At 34.5% G+C, this 19,272-nt stretch overlaps 1 protein-coding gene across 3 annotated transcripts in view; it reads left to right on the top strand.

Moving 5' to 3' along the window:
* The window catches only part of LOC122808795 (natural killer cells antigen CD94-like), a 514,803-nt gene extending 495,826 nt beyond the window's left edge, over positions 1 to 18,977 (top strand). For 2 of the 3 annotated variants that reach the window (XM_044079841.1, XM_044079840.1), the window contains exon 8: positions 18,621 to 18,977. In XM_044079841.1, coding sequence (XP_043935776.1) covers positions 18,621 to 18,750 — 130 coding nt within the window. In that variant the 3' untranslated portion in view covers positions 18,751 to 18,977. The remainder of the gene's footprint in view (positions 1 to 18,620) is intronic. The other variant, XM_044079842.1, reaches the window with a different exon arrangement.
* The last annotated feature ends 295 nt before the right edge of the window (positions 18,978 to 19,272 follow it).

Raw genomic sequence — 19,272 nt, 5'->3', positions numbered from 1 at the left:
ATAAAGCTATAACAAGATGTAAAAAAATAGGGCCAGTTAAGTCCTTATCATTTCAATGTAACAGTAGTAAATCAAGCCTCATATGGAGTTTACTCCCTTTGAGCTATTGTATGGTAGACATCCATGAAGCTTGTTGAACGTAGCAAAGGAAACCTTGGGAAAAAAAACACATTGCCTTTAAGAGTATAATGGGATATTATACAAAACTGTAGGCTAGGTTAAGAGCTCGAATGCCTATGGTTAGAGGATACATGGAAAGAACACAAGAAGTATATCAGACAGCATGCAATAGAAATGCTTGTATTAACATTTTTTAGGCAAGGGACAGCAAGCATACTGAAAATATGTATATTAGAGAGTTTCAGGCAGTATGTAAAAGGCTTCTGTTAGCGTTCATATATATTTAATGCTATGTTTTAAGAGCTATTGAAGTCAATGAAACAGTGAATTAAGTAAATTACAAAATAAAGCAAAATGGAAAAAAAAATCTAAGCGTTAGCTATATTACAGGTTCATGGGCATTTTCTAGGCTATTGATCTGTAAAGAGCTTTTGAAGATTAGACATGCATTCCCAAGAAGTTTATAGTTCTTGTGTCATAAGTATGAATAACCTAGAGCCCTTGTATTTTAAGTAAGAATAGCACAGAGTTGGGTAGATATTTATGTTACATCTGTCCTTAAGGACCAAATGTGCTAAAAGAGGGATGGAGTTACAGTTTCCCATCCATTTGTCCTGATTATGCTTTAATAGAGTAAGAGAATGACTTTTTTATGTAGAGAAGAAGAAGATTCCAGAGAAGTGGAATTCTCTGTAATACATATGTATTCCTCTAAAATATTCTATTTTTGCTGCGCAAGAGATTGAGATATCTTCAACAGGTATTTATCCCACCATTGGATTTGAGGATATGCAGTAGGTCTGAAAGAAAGGGGTCAGATGAACATTTGTAAGAGAGGCAGAGATAACCACTCAGTAGCCTGTACATTAACTGGGAAGATGAACAGGGCTTAGAGATGGTCAGTGTAGCTCTTATGATTTAGGTCCATGACTGTCGTTGTGAGAAAGCTGTATGGTCATTAATGTTGTGCCAAGTGTTTGGACAGGTACATATCAAAGTTTGCATTATAATCAGTTATCAGCCTAAAAAAATAAATGGAGTGCATGGGAATCTGGATCATGCAATAAACGGAGTGCATGGGAATTTGAATCATGCAATACATGAAATAACTCACTCTGCAGGAATAGGGAATGTAGTTAAATACTCATGGATTTGCCAATCAACAATGAAACTGTTTCCAAACCTATTGTAAAAGAGATTTCATGTACCTTACATCAGATCCTCATGTACTCCATATATCAATATATTTGTCTGTATGTGTAACTATCTATCTATATTCATATATATATATATATATATATATATATATATATATATATATATATGTGAGTTCCATTCAGAATTTCAAAGTTCAAAACATTTGAATTTCACATGATCGAAGATAATATGTTCGAGGTTTCAAAACTTTGAAATCCTGAATGGAGATCAGCATACAGTGTGGACTGGGAGATTTCCTTTGTTCTCGCTGTTGTGCGATCTCAGAGTTGGTATATTTAAATTGTAGGGGGTGCATGGGGGCTTACCCCCCTGCAAACTCATGTTTTAGTGTGTTGGGTGGTGTTTTGGGGGGGGTTCACAAATTCAAGATTCCAAGATTTCGAGATTCTGAACTTGATATTCTGAAACTCGAGATTTTGGGGTTTCAAAATTTCGTACTGAACCCATTTATATATATATATATATATATATATATATATATATATATATATATATATATATATACATACATACATACACGCATGTGTATGGGTTTATATCATATAAAACCATGATCAAATAAATCTGCCAGGTTAAGCAGAAGCCATCTAGGTTAAGCCGCCAAAATCTGCCTTCAAAACCCAGACTGATTTGGGTCAATAGACTTTAAGCTACCTATTTCTTTATTTATGAGAACCATGTAGATGTATTCCATTGTTTTGTAGATAAGGCTCTTGAAGCTTATGGGTTTGTAGTTCCCAGGATCAGTGGTAGAGCCTTCCTAGAAGAGGAGAATAACCACAGCTGTTCTTCATGCCTCATGTTGAGGTAAAATAGACTCGAGGGTAGGTCAGTGAGACAGTGTTTTATACTGACAATAAAGCACTGTGGAACTTGTGATTTTCACATTAGAGAGAAACGTTAGGACTTCATACTAGCTGAGAGGAAAGCTTTTGGAGACTTGACATGGGGTTGTGCATATGTGAACTAGGTAGAGATAGAGGGAAAGTTACAACTAAATGTTTCTGCTGTTATGCCAACTACAACTTCAGTGACTGAGTACATAGTGTTATTATGCATAAACTTGAAACATGGCTGGATATTGGTCCTAATATTCCTGATATCACTGAAGAAAGAATTGTGATTATCTTTGACAGTTATAACAATATTTAGTTCATACTTAGCTTTGGAAGAGCTGATTCTCTTTCTAGAGTCTTTGTTTAACTTCTTGAGTTAAATTTGGATGTGTGAGTTTTTTCAGTTTTTTTCTTGATTGAGAATATGTTTTCTCTTCTTTTAAAGCTTGCTTATGTTAAGGTTCCACCAATGAGGTTTATTCTTAAACTTGGCACTTTAATTGTTATGGATCAGGCCCGAAATATCAATGCAGGTATTGAGGTGAGATGATAAACACTCTCTGATTGCAGGTCTATATGCCATTTGAGTCTTGCCATTAAGGAGGCTTTGGAATTTGCCCTTGAGAAGTCTCTAAAGACAATATGTTTTGGGGGTGTTTTAGGTTGAGTTCTAATTCTAAGTACCACTGTGCAATACTAAGATCCAAACAAAGATGGTAAAATTATAGGCATAGAGTACAGAGGAGCTATGTTTATAGAGACCAAATCCAGGATTCCAAAATGGTGGACAGCCTGTAAGCACACTGACAGTGCAGCTCCTGCATTCCTATACTATACTATGTCTTCAAACCAGCGCATCACTTGGGAAAAGTATACCAAACATCAATGGATTAAAGCAGAAATATGAGTACTTACTTGTTTCTTCTTTATTTCTCAAAAATTCTCTCATTCTGAAGTAAAAATAATTACTTATTGGAAACAGAGCCCTGAACCGCATGGTGTGGATTCTTCAAGACCAACAGGCCTAATAAGAGGAAAGTAAAAAGAAAAACAACTTTCATAACAAGACTTATCATTTAAAATTCTGCACTACTACTAGGAAACTAACTATACAAGATTAATGGAGAATCAGCCAGATCGGATGGAAACTGTAATCAGAAAAAACAAACTGTCTGCAATTACTACTCCTGAAAAAGAAACCACTTCTAAAAGGCAAAGAAATTAACAAACAACAACAAGAAGCTAGTAAAATGTGTCAAAGATTAAAACAGGAACAGCCTTTAACACTGGAGGATCTGAAAATTGCTTAACAAACAGAAGTGCAAGGTTTCTCTCATAAGCTAACTACATTTGGCTCTACTCTGGACCAAATTGTGCTTAGGCTAGAACAAAATGAAGCTAAAGTTATGGACAATGAGCTAAAAATAAATGAACTGCAACAAAAAGCACAAACCAATGACACCATAATTAAAGAATTACAGCAAAAAATGCTAGACTTGGAAGCTAGAAGCCGGAGAAATAATTTTATCATAAGAGGTATTTCAGAGAACTTTGATAATCTACAAGTTATTCCAATAATAAAAGAAATACTAAGCTCTCTTCTGACTAATGAAGATCTCCTGGATGAGATAGTGATTGAAAGAGCCCACAGACCTATAAAGCATACACAAACAAGTGATCTTCCTAGACAAATATACATCAGACTGCTTAATTCAGCACATGTTCAACAGATACTGTCAGCTTATAAAGTTAAAAAGAATGTTACATGGAGAGCACATAAAATTATGATTACTCAAGATCTTTCTTTAGAAATTAAACAAAATCGACAGAAACTCAGTAAATACTGCACTTACCTCATTGAAAATAAGATTCATTTCCAAATGAAATATCCTGCAACTTTAACATTTTATTACAAAGAAGAAAAAATATCCCTGGAAACACCTGACCAGGCAAAATCCACCTTTCTGCATCTCTTCAAAGTAAATCCTGCCTGAGACAACTCTTTTCATATCTTTTGATCCAAAAACAGCATTTGGAAGGCTAAACATGTGCTACAGCTCCAAAGAACTACAGGACAGAAGAATATACCACTCTTATGGGAAACTTCAAGCAAAAGGATGTGGAATGTGTTCTAAATAACTCTGCTTACCTGCCTGTAAAGGAAACATTTTTGCTACAATGTAATACTTAAGGTACTGTCTTTTAATAACTGCCTTCTACATTTAAAAGCTGGAAAGCTACCTAACACTGACTGCATAGAGAAATTACTTTAAAGTGCATTTACAGCTTACAAAAAAGGAATGTTAAACTGCATTTAAAATACTGGGATAACCTTTGATATAATAGTTTAAGTAGTGTAAATACTAGATATTAGTAGTTTCAGTTAAAATGTATAATCATTATTCTACTGGCATAATCATTGAGTTGCTTTTAAGTGTGTCTATGAGCAAGGTACAAAAACATTTCTCCTTTTTTTTCTCTCTGTTTGTCCAGTAGATGGGACTGGTTAATTAATAATATAAGAGTTCACAATGATGTGCTTGTATGGCTTTTGCCAGTGCAGTGTTAAATGAAGTTTCCAATACATTTTAAAAAAACAGTTAGTTGTTGTTAACAAAAATAATGCAAATGTTGTTGAACTTTAAAGTGCTGCCTTCTCTAAATGTTTAAAATGTATAATCATTATTCTGCTGGCATAACCACTGAGTTACTTTTAAATGTGTCTATGAGCAAGGTACAAAAACATTTCTTTTTTTTTCTCTCTGTTTGTCCAGTAGATGACACTGGTTAATTATTAATATATGAGTTCACAAGGATGTGCTTATATGGCTTTTGCCAGTGCAGTGTTAAATGACGTTTCCAATACATTTTAAAGAACAACAGTTAGTTGCTGTTAGCAAGAATAAGGCAAATGTTGAATTTTAAAGTGCTGCCTTCTTTAAATGTTTAAAATGTATAATAATTATTCTACTGGCATAACCGTTGAGTTACTTTTAAATGTGTCTATGAGCAAGCTACAAAAACGTTTTTCTCTTTTTTTTCCCTGTTTGTCCAGTAGATGGCACTGGTTAATTAATAATATATTTATAATTTATAATTATATTAATAATATAATTATAATATATATTATAATATAATTATATTATATTATAATTATATTATATTATAATTATATTAATAATATATATCTAATTTTTCAGCAAAAGCTACACCTGTTTCTCTACACACTTCTCTTGAATCACCAACCTCCACCACACATACTTTACTCATAGGACACCTTAATATCCAAAGCGTCAATAACAAAATAACCCTACTCCACTCTCTTCTTGACCACCACTCCTTTGACATTCTTTGTTTAACAGAAACCTGGTTAAAACCCTTTACTAAAGACACTGAAATCTTACCACCAGGCTACAATATCCTGAGACTCGACCGCAATGGTAAAAAAGGTGGAGGAGTAGCACTATTGTTCAAAACAGAACTAAAAATAACATTAGTACCCTATGAGAACCTTGGATTTACTAAAACCAAACTTCTTATCTCAAAGCTGCAACTTAACCTCAAAAAATCCATCTATATCATCTGTATATATCTACCCCCTGGAAATAACTCTACTACCATAGAAGATATCCTCAGTTGGGCCTCATCCACCTACCCACAAGAAACCATAATACTAGGAGACCTCAACTTAGACTGGTCCTCAATATCCACTGACAACCCAGCATCCCATATTAATCTCCACGGCTTCACTCAAACTATTAACACCACTACTAGGATTAACAAAACTAATAACAAAGAAAGTATTCTTGATTGGATTTTGGTAAACAAACCTCAAATTAAATATCAGTCTGGAACGCTACCTGATAACATTAGTGACCACAACCTAACCTATATTATTAGACAAAAAAATACCTCTAATTACTCTCCTTTATATAGGACCCTACGTAACCTCAAATGCTTTAACCCAACCCTTTTTAAAACGGAACTAAAGGCTTGTAACTGGAACCCACTAAAAACACTTCCTCTTCAAGAAGCTGTTAATTTCTTTAACAACACATTCATAACTATTCTTGATTATCATGCACCAAAACGTTCTATTAGAATTAAGGCTAGGCCAGCCCCCTGGCTAACAAAAGAGACTAGACAAAAAATGTCACTTAGAAACAAATCTTGGTTAAAATGGCGAACTAGCAAATCTCCCATAGACCAACAGACTTTCAGACACCTGAGAAATATTACCAAAAAATCAATCCTCTCTGACAAAAAGAACTATTATAGCAATCTTCAGCAAGTGAATCACAATAATCCTCAAAAATTCTGGGCAACCCTAAATAAACTTCTTCACCCTGGACAGACTACCACCCCCCCCCCTTCTGGGTCTGATACAATTCCTCCCCTTGATACTGCCAACACTTTCAACTCTTTCTTCATCAATACTATAAATTCCTTGGCCTCCCATCTATCCAGTGACAATACCATCATTCATGATCATACTTCCTCCAAACTACCAACCTTTAGGCTTCAACCCATCTCCACTACCTTTATACAGAGATGCATTCTCAAGCTTAAACCTTGCACCCCCTCTGCTGACCAGCTTCCTTCTGAATTCCTTCAAAAAGCAGCCTCTGAAATAGCTTATCCCATATCAATTCTCATAAATAGGACCATAAATGAAGAATCCATCCCTGATGTATGGAAAATCTCTTACATCATACCATTACATAAAGGAGGAAACTCCTTTGAACATTCTAACTATAGACCCATAGCTCTATTGTCACCTCTAGCTAAAATAATGGAAAAATGTGTCCACCATCAGGTAATGAATCACCTTCTACAAAATAAAATACTAACAAACTGTCAACATGGCTTTAGGCCCTATCATAGCACAACTACTGCTCTGCTCTCCTTCACAGATATTATTAACAATAATCGCAACAATAATGTCCTGTCTTCTGCTCTCTTCATAGACCTGTCCAAAGCCTTTGACATGGTCAACCACTCTCTCCTTCTAAAAATTCTAATCTCTTTCCTTAGCACCTGAGACTATCCACTGGTTCAGCTCATATCTCACTAACAGGAAACAAGCTGTCCTCTGGGATAAAAACTCTCATCTCTTCTACCAATCTCCTTGGTGTCCCCAAGGCTCTATTCTTGGACCACTTCTTTTCTCCCTCTTTATAAATGACTTACAAGTAGCCATTCCTGAGGCTATCTGCATTCAATATGCTGATGACTCCACACTTATTTGCTCTGCTAAATCCATTTCTGAACTTCAAACTAACACTCAAGCTGTATTTTCTAAAGTTGAAACTTGGTTTCTAAAACGATGTCTACTCCTAAACGCAAAAAGACCAAACTACTTCTTTAAACCTACTACCAGATCCCCACACTTGACTTCTCCATTGTGTCTAATAATGGAACCATTATATCACCTGATTCTACTACCAAATTGCTAGGTGTCACAATTGATAACAATCTCTCCTTCGACCTTCATATCAACAATACCATTAAATCTGTAAACAGGAAACTTGGCTCTCTATATAGAATCAAAACTTTTTTAACCTTCCCAGCAAAAGTGAATCTTGCCCACTCACATCTTATTTCCACACTTCTCTATGCCTCACCTATCTACACCAATCTTAAGAAAAACAATCTCTAAACTATCTACCTCCTACAACAACATAGCTAGATTTGTTACTGGAAAACAATTTAGAACCCACCATTGTCAGAATCTGCAACAACTTAACTGGCTCGAACTGACAAACACGTTGCTTCTATCCCAACTTATGTTTGTCCAAAGAGCCTTTTACCAACCTCTTAATACACCTGCTCTATCTAACCTCTTAAGCCCCTACTCAAACCTGAACTCTCTCCGCTCTTCTAGCAAACTGCTAGTTACCTCAACCAAATCTAATAACCTTGCTGGTGATTCCCTTTTCTCCAATGCCATTGGGAAACACTGGAATAAACTTCCTCCCGAACTTACTTCAATTGCTTCTACTGCACTGTTTAAACAAAAACTAAAAGTTCACCTCAATAACCACTGGATATGTTCCTGCTCTAAACCTGATTAAAAATTTTCTTGGCTCTTTCTCCTCCTCACGGCTATTTGTCTCTCTCTTTCTAGCAATACATATCTTTTCTATTCTGTACTTTGTTTTGCAAAATGTTCTCTCTTTTCCTTTATCTCTTGGTTTCTCTAGTTGACTCTCTCTAATTGATTCCAATGATGAAATTATGGTAACTTATGGTTTATATCTTTAAATAGAATTAGTTATTCTGGTCTTGAGTAAAACACCTAACTCTTTTTTAAATCTGTTTGTTAATTTTGTTATTATATATTTGTTAGTTTTTGTTGTATTCCGTCCAGGTCTTCCTGTGGAGCTTTTCTCCCCGGGCCTCTACTGAAAATGGAAATATATCCAGTTAGACCAGCCCGGTTAACAAATGTAAAATAAATAAAAATAAGAGTTCACAATGATGTGCTTGTATGGCTTGTGCCAGTGCAGTGTTAAATGAAGTTTCCAATACATTTTAAAGAACCACAGTTAGTTGCTGTTAGCAAGAATAAGGAAAATGTTGAATTTTAAAGTGCTGCCTTCTTTAAATGTTTAAAATGTATAATAATTATTCTACTGGCATAACCGTTGAGTTACTTTAAATGTGTCTATGAGCAAGCTACAAAAACATTTTTCTCTTTTTTTTCCCTGTTTGTCCAGTAGATGGCACTGGTTAATTAATAATATATGAGTTCACAATGATGTGCTTGTATGGCTTGTGCCAGTGCAGTGTTAAATGAAGTTTCCAATACATTTTAAAGAACCACAGTTAGTTGCTGTTAGCAAGAATAATGCAAATGTTGAATTTTAAAGTGCTGCCTTCTTTAAATGTTTATATATTGTACTTGTTTTTTGAAAATATTGTTTTTTAAACTCTTTAATAACTCTTGAAATGTTAAGAATTATAATATGTTGCTGTTACTACAAAACTTTTTATAAAAGCTACTTTTATATTTCTCTCAAGGCGGTCAGCAGGGGTATTATTATTCAAAAATCTGCATGGCTAAAAAAATATATAACAATCTTAAAAATGAACTACAGTATCAAATAAACACTGCTGAACTAGAACTTCAGGAAAAATTTTCTAAAGAACTTGAGGAAAAATAATTGATTGGCAAAAAGAATTGCACAAACACTATTTAGAAAATATCTCCTTCTTAGAATTAAGGTCAATATATCAGTACTCAGAATGGGCTCAAACACCATCAAAATTCCTAGCTAGACTAATTAACATAAAAAGTGAACCTCCTAGGATCAAAGAAATAAAATATGAAGGACAGATGAAATATAAAGACCAAGATACAGTGGACGCTTTTGAAGATATTTATAAGAAATTATACAATATACCCTTATCACCACCTACAGACAGATTTGAGGATTTTATACATAATATACACTTTCCATAAATTACAGAAGATAAAAGGAAACTCTTAAAATCACCATTACAATTAAAATTGATAAAAGCTGCAAAAAACAAACTAAAACTAGGTAAATCCCCTGGGCCTGATGGATACACATCTGATTTTTATAAGTTACTCATGTAATTCACTTTGTACTTAATTATGTACTCTGTAAATTGTCCCATTGAAATATAGTATGAGTGGAGCTTTTCTCCTTGGGCCTCTACTGAAAATGGACATATATCCAGCTAGACTAGCCCGGTTAACAAATGTAAAATAAATAAAAATAAAATAAACCTATCTCCAAAGTTTTATTAAAAGTTTTTAACTATATAATACAATATGGTATAACAGACAAATACTTAAATAACTCCAAGACAGTGTTGATTCCTAAACCGCATTCTGACCCAACAGATCCAGCAAATTATATACCAATAGCCCTCATAAACACTGATCTTAAGATATTAGCCCATGTTATAGCAAATAGACTTAAGAATATACTCCCCTCTATTATTTCCCAACAACAAATGAGCTTTATGACAAACAGACAAACAAGTGACAACACCCTCCTCTTAGATACCATTGTAAGACTACTTAATAGTGATAAATGCCCCAGATATACCCTTACAGTAGATGCAACCAAAGCTTTTGATAGAGTAAACTTACACTTTCTCTTTAATATACTGCCTTTATATAGTTTTCCTCAAGAATTCATTAAAGTGATCCAGGTTCTGTATCAGAAAGCTTCTACCACTATACAGGTAAACAAACTTATAACTAACCCTATATTCTTATCCAATGGTACAAGACAAGGATGTCCTCTTTTGCCATACCTATTTAATCTTTATCTAGAACCCCTCCTTCTGTTTATTTCACAAAAAAAACTTTCATCATATTCCCAGAATCCACAATACAAATCTTATATACTCAGCCTTTGCCGATGACTTAAATATATACTTCCAACTCCACACTACTGACTTTCCAAAAATACTTAAAGCTATTGATGAGTTCTCGGTAGTTTCAAACTATAACTTAAATTTAAACAAGTCACACATATTTCCCCTCAGTCCTATAGGTCTAAAGAATTGTACTTTCCCATGAGTGAGATCAAAATAAACTATCAGATAAAATATCTAGGAATACTATTTACTTCGGACTTCAAAGATATTATAAACAATAACCTACTAAGTACATGGACTAGTATTCAAAACGGTATTGACAGATGGAAGAACTTGAATATGTCTTTACTGTCAAAAGCTAGTGTTGTCAAGATGAATTTTCTACCAAGAATACTCTTTCAATTAAATGCTACTTTTTCAAATATTCCCCAAAACTTCTTCCTTGCCATGGAAAAAGCTATATCAAGATTCTTATGGTATCCCAAATCTACCAGAATTAAATATGGAAAACTTGTACTCAGCAAAGATAAGGGGGGATTGTGGTTGCCTGATTTTAAGCTTTACTATAGTATAATTACTGTCTACAGACTAATACAAATAATAAACTATGACTCATATATAAATGCTTGGACACCCCTGTGGACCAAAATCTGGTATGAACAGTTGAAATCCCTTGGCTATAATATCAAATCCCTACCATTCTTGAATTTAAACCAGACTAGCATATACACGAAGAATCTACACCCACTAATTAAAAGCATGATTCTTACAACACAAAAACTATTTAAATCATTGCAATTAGCTGACGCTTTTGCCCTTATACAACCGTTACACCTAAATCTTAATCTACTAATAAATAATAAACTCGTAAATCTAACAAACTACCCCCTGATAAAAGACTACACAATATGGGATATATACCAATGGAAAGACTCTAACATGGGGCAAATGAGACTTGAACTCAAACTTCCTAAGAAATATAGTATTATCCTTAACCAACTTCACCATCTTATAAATGCTAAATTCTCACAAATACACACTGACTTACAGAACATAAATTTAGTTAAATTAATACTTGAAAATCCTGTGATTAAAGGGAAAACAATGTCTAGGACTTATAAAATTGTAATGAGCACAAAACATCAGAATTCTTTATTATTTTCAAACTATTGGCAAACGAAAAATCAATCACTGACTGAAGAAAATAAGAAACTAGCCATTGAAAATGCAATCAAATTCTTTCCTTTCTAGAAGCTGTTATATACACAAGTTATGGTAAATAACAATTTATATTATACCTTATCTAAATTAAATAAATTCAATCCTAACTTTTCGCCTATATGTCCCCATTGTCCGGATCAAACAGCTGATATTTGCATATCATGTGGAACTGTACTAAGATACACAACTTATGGTGTTCCTAGAGAGTAAGATTAGAGAAGATGGGATATGAAAAATCAACCCTTACATGGGAGACAGCTATATTACACATTAACATCAATCAACTTCCAAAAATATTAAAACATGTCTTTATTACGATGTGTGCCCTTATTAAATTCTTTATTACAAAGAATTGGAATGTCATGTCACCAATTTCATGGGAAAATTTTAGCAATCTTGCTATCAAATATATCTCATCTCACAAATTAGTTTATTCAAAAACAAAAAGCAAACATTATTACCAAATATATTGGGGTCACTTACTAGATATAATTCTTGACAAATAAAATTCATCCACAAATTGACATGGAAAGATAACCTTTTAATAAGAAATGAATGTAGTATAACCAGTTTTCTTGCATCTTCCCCCTTCTCTTAGTATATGTGCATCTAGATATTTTCCCTAACCATACAATAAATGGTTGAATTTCTATCTTTACTTTCTATATAGACTATCCCCATTCCACTATCCCTTATTGAAATAAAATGAACATAAGAATTCTCATACTCTACTTGATGGTGTAGTGACTTCATACTCTACTTGACGATGTAGTGACTTTTAGTGTATATATTGTGTATATATCTATATATCTATATATATATATATATATATATATATATATATATATATATATATATATATAATTTTCTCGAAACAAGATTGTCTGTTTTCTTTAGATAGGTATTTGTATTGTTTATTTGTGTTTTTGAGTTATTGTATTGTTATTATTATTTGGAAAAAAAGAAAATTTAAATAAAGAGATTTTGGAAAAAAAAAAAAAGAGAGACCAAATCCAAAATATTTGATCCGCTTGTGGGGAGTGTACAATCTGGTCTAGTAAGTTTTTGTTGATGAAACCTAGAAAGCATATTTTCTTATATTGCTATAAGTATTCCAATTCAGAGATGGATTATTGAAATCTCCAGGCATTATAATAGTGCTTGGTTCAATGGTGATGGGTTCAACCTTGTTTAGATATACTTTGTGGGTTGTAAGTGTCATTGAGGGAGCTTTGTATTTTGTGAGGACTTGATAGGAGCTTTTATTTATTGTTTATCTAGAATGGGAAGGAGTTTAAAATCATTGTCTATCTATATTAGTCTAGAAGTGGCAGAGTCATAAATTAAGTTGGATACACACTCACATTTTACAGAGACACCCTCAACACAGGTTCAGCATGAGTGGCGAGCATTGAACTATGGTAAGGAAGGCATGTTGCCACAGCACTGGAACTGTGTTTTGGTAATGATGCAAGTTCATTATTTTAAATGATCAGGAAGGCTAATAGGGAAGGAGCTCCTTACTGAGGCTTCAAACATTGAGCAGAACTGGTTTTATACTGTCATAGTTTGGTATAGTTGGGATGGTAAATGATTCAGGTTTACATTGCCTAAAATGGCACTATGTTGGTGGAAAAAGTCTTAGCCAGTATGGAAAAGTCTTGAATACTGGAACACCTTTGAATGACTCCAGCTGCACAGCCAGTTGTTAAATCAATAATCTTTTTTTTTTCCTTTTTTTTTAATCTTGAGGCATTATTCTCAGGGAAAGGTAGGATGCTTCTTATGAACAGCTACATAACAGTATTTGATGTATACAGATCTAGCATGTCTTTCTTTGCATAATCCAGGGATGTAGCTCTCAAATCATTCACATGAACAATGGCAGTGTCATAGGTATATCGGCATGAAGGAACTTGAGTGCCCAAGTCACCTTTCATATCCTGCCCCATGACAGGCAGCTTACCATCATGCTATCTTTGCCTAGCCTGTTGCCGGAAGCATGTGTGTCTTACTTTGCAATCACTTATGACTTAGACGTTTCCTATTGTTTTGGTTTGACCACATGGCCATAAGAGTTTAGGTTTGTCAACATGATAATCACCTCTAGGTAGCATTAGTGATGAGTGCTAGTAAAACTATTTTCTGGGGTGTCACTGCACTGCTGAGGAATTTGGGGGATGAGCTTTCACCTAGGAGGCCTTTGAGACTTTGAAAGAGAATTCTTTATTCCATCTGCAAAAGGTTTGTTTATAATTGAGTAGCATGTATGTCAAACATATTTGCACGATTTACATTGCCAGAATTTGATCAGTCTTTCTGGCGGGCATAGTATAGTCTAAAGCTTTTATGGCTGAAAGTTTCTTTTCAAATGGAATAACTAATTTGGACCAGTACTGTATCAATTTACCCAATTACTCTTTGTAAACATCATTATTTAACTGCCTTGTGAGTTTTTCTGTTTCATTACAGACAAATTGCTAGATACTAAATGCTCTTCTCAAAGCATGGAAAAAGCTATTCAAGTGAATAAATAATTCTTTCTTTTTCTGGGGGTTAACTACATAACCTATATAAATTGTGAAGTTTTGTGGAAATTTTTATCTACTTAGCTGGGAAGACTTAGGTTAGTTAAAAAAAGTCTGCTTATTAGAGTAACTTAATGGAAGATAATCCACTGCCCTTCAATACATATGACTTGTGGATTGGAAATAGATGGTAAGACATTCCATTTGACTATGCTATTTAATTCCTATAAAATATAAGGAATACATCATGCTAGCTTACTCCTTGTCTTTGTAAAGTTTTGAACAAAGGTACACCTTTTCTGGGGGTGTTTGTAATGAAGGACAATTCAGATTGTCATTTTCTTTTTTAAGATAGACATAGAAGTTACAATTGTACTTTAATTAATAACAAGGCATCTGAAATACTTTTCTAGTATAAAATCATACAGACGATGAATAAGCATTATATCAGTCTACAGTTTACATGTTAGAACTTCAAAGTGTCATTTTTTCCCTGTTATTGTCCCCTCCTCTCCAACACTATGCATAATGTGTTGCATTCTACTGTTCCTCTTCAATATTCATAAGAAGAGAGAGAAGAGGTAGCTCATGGAGACAGGGTGGGCATTAATGGTGTACCATGGCATTCTTTTCCCCTTTTTTGTGTCCCCATCTCATTTCCATTTTTAGCACTACTGTCTGTCCTGTCTTCATAAGTCCATTCATTGCTCCCAGTTACCCAAGAGAAATGACTGAATCCTGCCGTATGATAAAGGCACACCATTAATATTTCTCTCATCCCTGACATATTAATCAACCTCTCATAAACTACAAGCATTATTCATGTCCTTACACCTTTGGACAAATTCCACTGTGACTCTGTAATGATTTTGCAAATAACACTGTTCAGGTTGATGGGACTGAATTTGTTGGCTTTTGATATGGTCCACCCACTTTGTGATCTCACACCACTACAGCCTGTGTCTAAGATCAATGACATTTTAATTAGCATGATTGAAATGGGTTTAGTCAAGTTTTCCTTTACTCTTTGGAAAAACCAAGTGATAAATTGTCTGGTAGCAAGGAAGTTGAGTTTTGTTTTTTTTTTACTTCTGGTTACAATTATTATGTGTGTAATTATATAAGGGTTATCCCATCTTTTTTTCTGTAGAAGTCAGATATTTCTTTGCATATTATTATATTGTACATAATTGTTTTCCAAGCATATATGTTAAACGTGTTTATTGATAACATTTCTATTCATAATTTCTCCCTTTTGTTTTCTAATGTAATTAAAGAATGTCTTATTATTGCTTTTAATCATTGAAACCATGATCATAGCTAGATTTGGAATATTTGATAGAAAGATAAGTAGTTTCTGTACCTTATCTAATCTAGGTTTGATTTTATACTAGAGTAATTTTAATAGCTAAATAGTGCCTGTTTTTACTGTTATATATCTTATTGTGTGATCCCATTGAAGGGATTATCAGTGAATTTACCCATATATTTATATCTCATTTGAACATTTTTTTTATTCTGAAGTTATTAATATCATAGAATGCATTGTCAGCATACTGACCAGGCTTATTTCCGCCATTAAAGATAGTATCCAGGTCTGTTTTCATATATCTCTCATATTGCATCATATGCTGTGATGCACATACAAGCACTCAGTGTTTGTACAGTACTAACTGTTATGGGGCTTGGAGCATTATATAAACCAAGATTAATAAGATATGTCTGAGGGCCAGCATACTTTCAACATGCCAAACAAGTGAGTACATAGTAAACTGGAAAGGCCACTTAATGAAAGAACTGCCAAAGCTACCACAATAGATGAGTAGTGAGACAGTTAAGTACATGAGTGATGTGGCTGACATTATGACTAATGAAGGCTAGCATGACCCCGTATATGCATATTCACATTCACAATAAAACACCATATAGTTGATACTTTAGACAGCCTGCAGATGATTACCATGCTGACATGCCATCCCAGTTCATCACTGAAAAGGTGAGGAAAGGGAGAGCTAGGAAAGTAAGATATAGAACAAAGATGGTGAATGTACATAAGGGTAACCATAAGGGATGATAGATAGAGAAAGGAAATGCAGTTTTAGGTGGGTTGTAGAGCCTTAGTTGCATATATAGTTAAAAAGACTAATGGAGTAGGTAGAGAAAGATGGCTGGGGAAAGGATATAGGGTGGAAGGGAAGCTAGCTGGGGCAAAAAGACAAGCATGTAATATTTACATAGACAAATGGAAAGGGGCAATTTATGCACCAAAGGAGGGACAGTAGTAGATGGTCACCTCCCTGAATAATGTAATAGACAGTCTGCACCTGTGGTGATCCAGTGGTCATGGCTTGCCTGTCATCTAATTTGACCATTCATAACAGACAGCGGTCCATTAGGCATCCAGATTTTGACATACCTCTGAGGACACCATCCTCTATATGTGATGCCTGGAGATAACACCATCCTCTATATGTGATGCCTGGAGATAACACCATCCTCTATATGTGATGCCTGGAGATAACACCATCCTCTAAATGTGATGCCTGGAGATAACACCATCCTCTAAATGTGATGCCTGGAGATAACACCATCCTCTATATGTGATGCCTGGAGATAACACCATCCTCTAAATGTGATGCCTAGAGATAACACCATCCTCTATATGTGATGCCTGGAGATAACACCATCCTCTATATGTGATGCCTGGAGATAACACCATCCTCTATATGTGATGCCTGGAGATAACACCATCCTCTATATGTGATGCCTGGAGATAACACCATCCTCTATATGTGATGCCTGGAGATAACACCATCCTCTATATGTGATGCCTGGAGATAACACCATCCTCTATATGTGATGCCTGGAGATAACACCATCCTCTATATGTGATGCCTGGAGATAACACCATCCTCTATATGTGATGCCTGGAGATAACACCATCCTCTATATGGGATGCCTGGCGATAACGGAGGAACATCGATGCCACTTTCAGCAGAGAGGTTTCTGCCATCCATCCTGAGACGTGGCTGTGTTTCCAGTAATACAGAGCTCGTCTACTTTATACATGACCAATCAGTAATACCATATGAAAAATATATTACCCTGGAAAACTAGAACTGAATTTGTGGGTGAACAATACTATACTCAGCAGCTTTCTGAAAGGTTACAAAGTTTTTAATCTGTTCTTAATAGCCTACTTAAACAATGACAAATATGCATGTTTGTAATGCTGTTCATGAGCCTAATTTATCTGACATGCAATTCAAGACAATATGCATGCTTATAATGGTGTGCATGAGGCTAGTACAGCTCATACATACAAGAAATAATACACTTGTGTAACACTGTGCATGAGCCTAATGCAGTTCACGCTTGAGCCTAATTCATGTGACATGCACAGCAAGGTAATATGCAGATGTACCAGGTTCACAAGCAAATACTAGGCTATCGATCTGCAGACCATTACAAGCCTAGCCAATAACCTGAGTTTGGAATCAAACTCTGTATCTTGTATCCGTGAGGTAAAGGACTTTAAACATTATGCCAAAACGGTGTGCACAAGACCAGCATAGCTGGTACAGAATACAAGATCAGATATTTTTTGAACCTTGTATTGGAGATACATGTTTTATGTAGCAACATGTTAACAATGTTAGTGAACATGACAGTGCTGAATTTATTCAGTTGTTTTGAACGGTGAGCAAATATTTGGTAATCTAAGTAAGGATTAAAACCAGGTGTATAGTAACTTAATGCAGTGCTGTTCCTTAAGGGGCTGAAGGAAAAGATGCAGAAAATATGCAGCTACAGAAACTGTACATTACATGCAGTGAAACAGGTTTCGTCAAAACTTTCTGAGTGATCCTGCTATGAAGCATTTGCATTGAATGTTCCTGATATGAAGCATTTTCGATTCTCTTGGCATGAATATGCCTGCAGACAGATGATTATAGAGAGTATTTTCTGAAGTTTTAATGATGCCAGAACAAAGTACAACAGTAAATTTTCCTAGGAGAAAATGACAGTAATTTATAATTTATGAAACTGTACGATTTCCACTTGGTATTTTGTCTATGCAGCCTATCAAATCCTAAAAATAATATTGCAGTAGCTGAAAGGAAAAGGTAAAGAAGGTAATGTAACATCTGGCTTTGCAAAAAAACAGCATACTTCCCATGATGTGTTCCTTATTTTCAGAACTATACGAATGGTAAAATAGTAATGTCTATAAACTTTGGATGGAGCTTTTTAATCTGGGAATGTTGATAAACAATACTGGAAAATTCTACCCGTGACAGTCATGTGAAATAATTCAAACCTGTTTTAATTTTTTCAGTTTTCCAGTGAGCATCAACACTGAGCAACAGAGATGTGTCGCCATTAATTCGCTTGGCTTTTCAGCCTCTTCATGTGGAACAGACTTGAACTTTATATGTATAAAGGATGCATTTAGAAATTTGCATTAGATCCAGACCACCGTTACAATTATTTGACTGTTCCAATGGATTTTTAGCCTCCCTGTGTACAGTAGATGTTTAACTTTATATGTAGAAACAATGCATTTAGTAATTTACATTACAACCTGACTACAGTTACAATTCTGTGTCTGCTTATAAAATATGTGTTGCAAAAAAACAGTAATTGTTACTCTAAGTGAATGAATAAGTAAATAAAGGTGCATTTGTGTCATGAATTTGGTTTCATAAATCCATTCACCACAGCCTGAGCTCTATTTCCAGTATTTTCTTTATTACTCAACAAAATAATAACTATATCACAACAAATATTACACAGACATTTGCAGTTATCAAGCCATCTGGTTATTTACAACATTCACACAAAGTAAAGATATGTGCTCTGTAGTTTGTAAAGCAAAACACAATGAAGCTGAATTTTGTGTCAGTGAATGGTCAGCTATATATTACACGAGAATTTTTAATGAGTTTTGGGGATGAATTGCTGATGCATTAAAGTTGATGGCCTTTCAA

The sequence above is a fragment of the Protopterus annectens genome, chromosome 8.part0 (genome assembly GCF_019279795.1).
Source record: "Protopterus annectens isolate FY-2018-M chromosome 8.part0, PAN1.0, whole genome shotgun sequence".
Lineage (NCBI taxonomy): Eukaryota > Metazoa > Chordata > Ceratodontiformes > Protopteridae > Protopterus > Protopterus annectens.
This window is presented reverse-complemented; position numbering and strand designations above follow the sequence as displayed.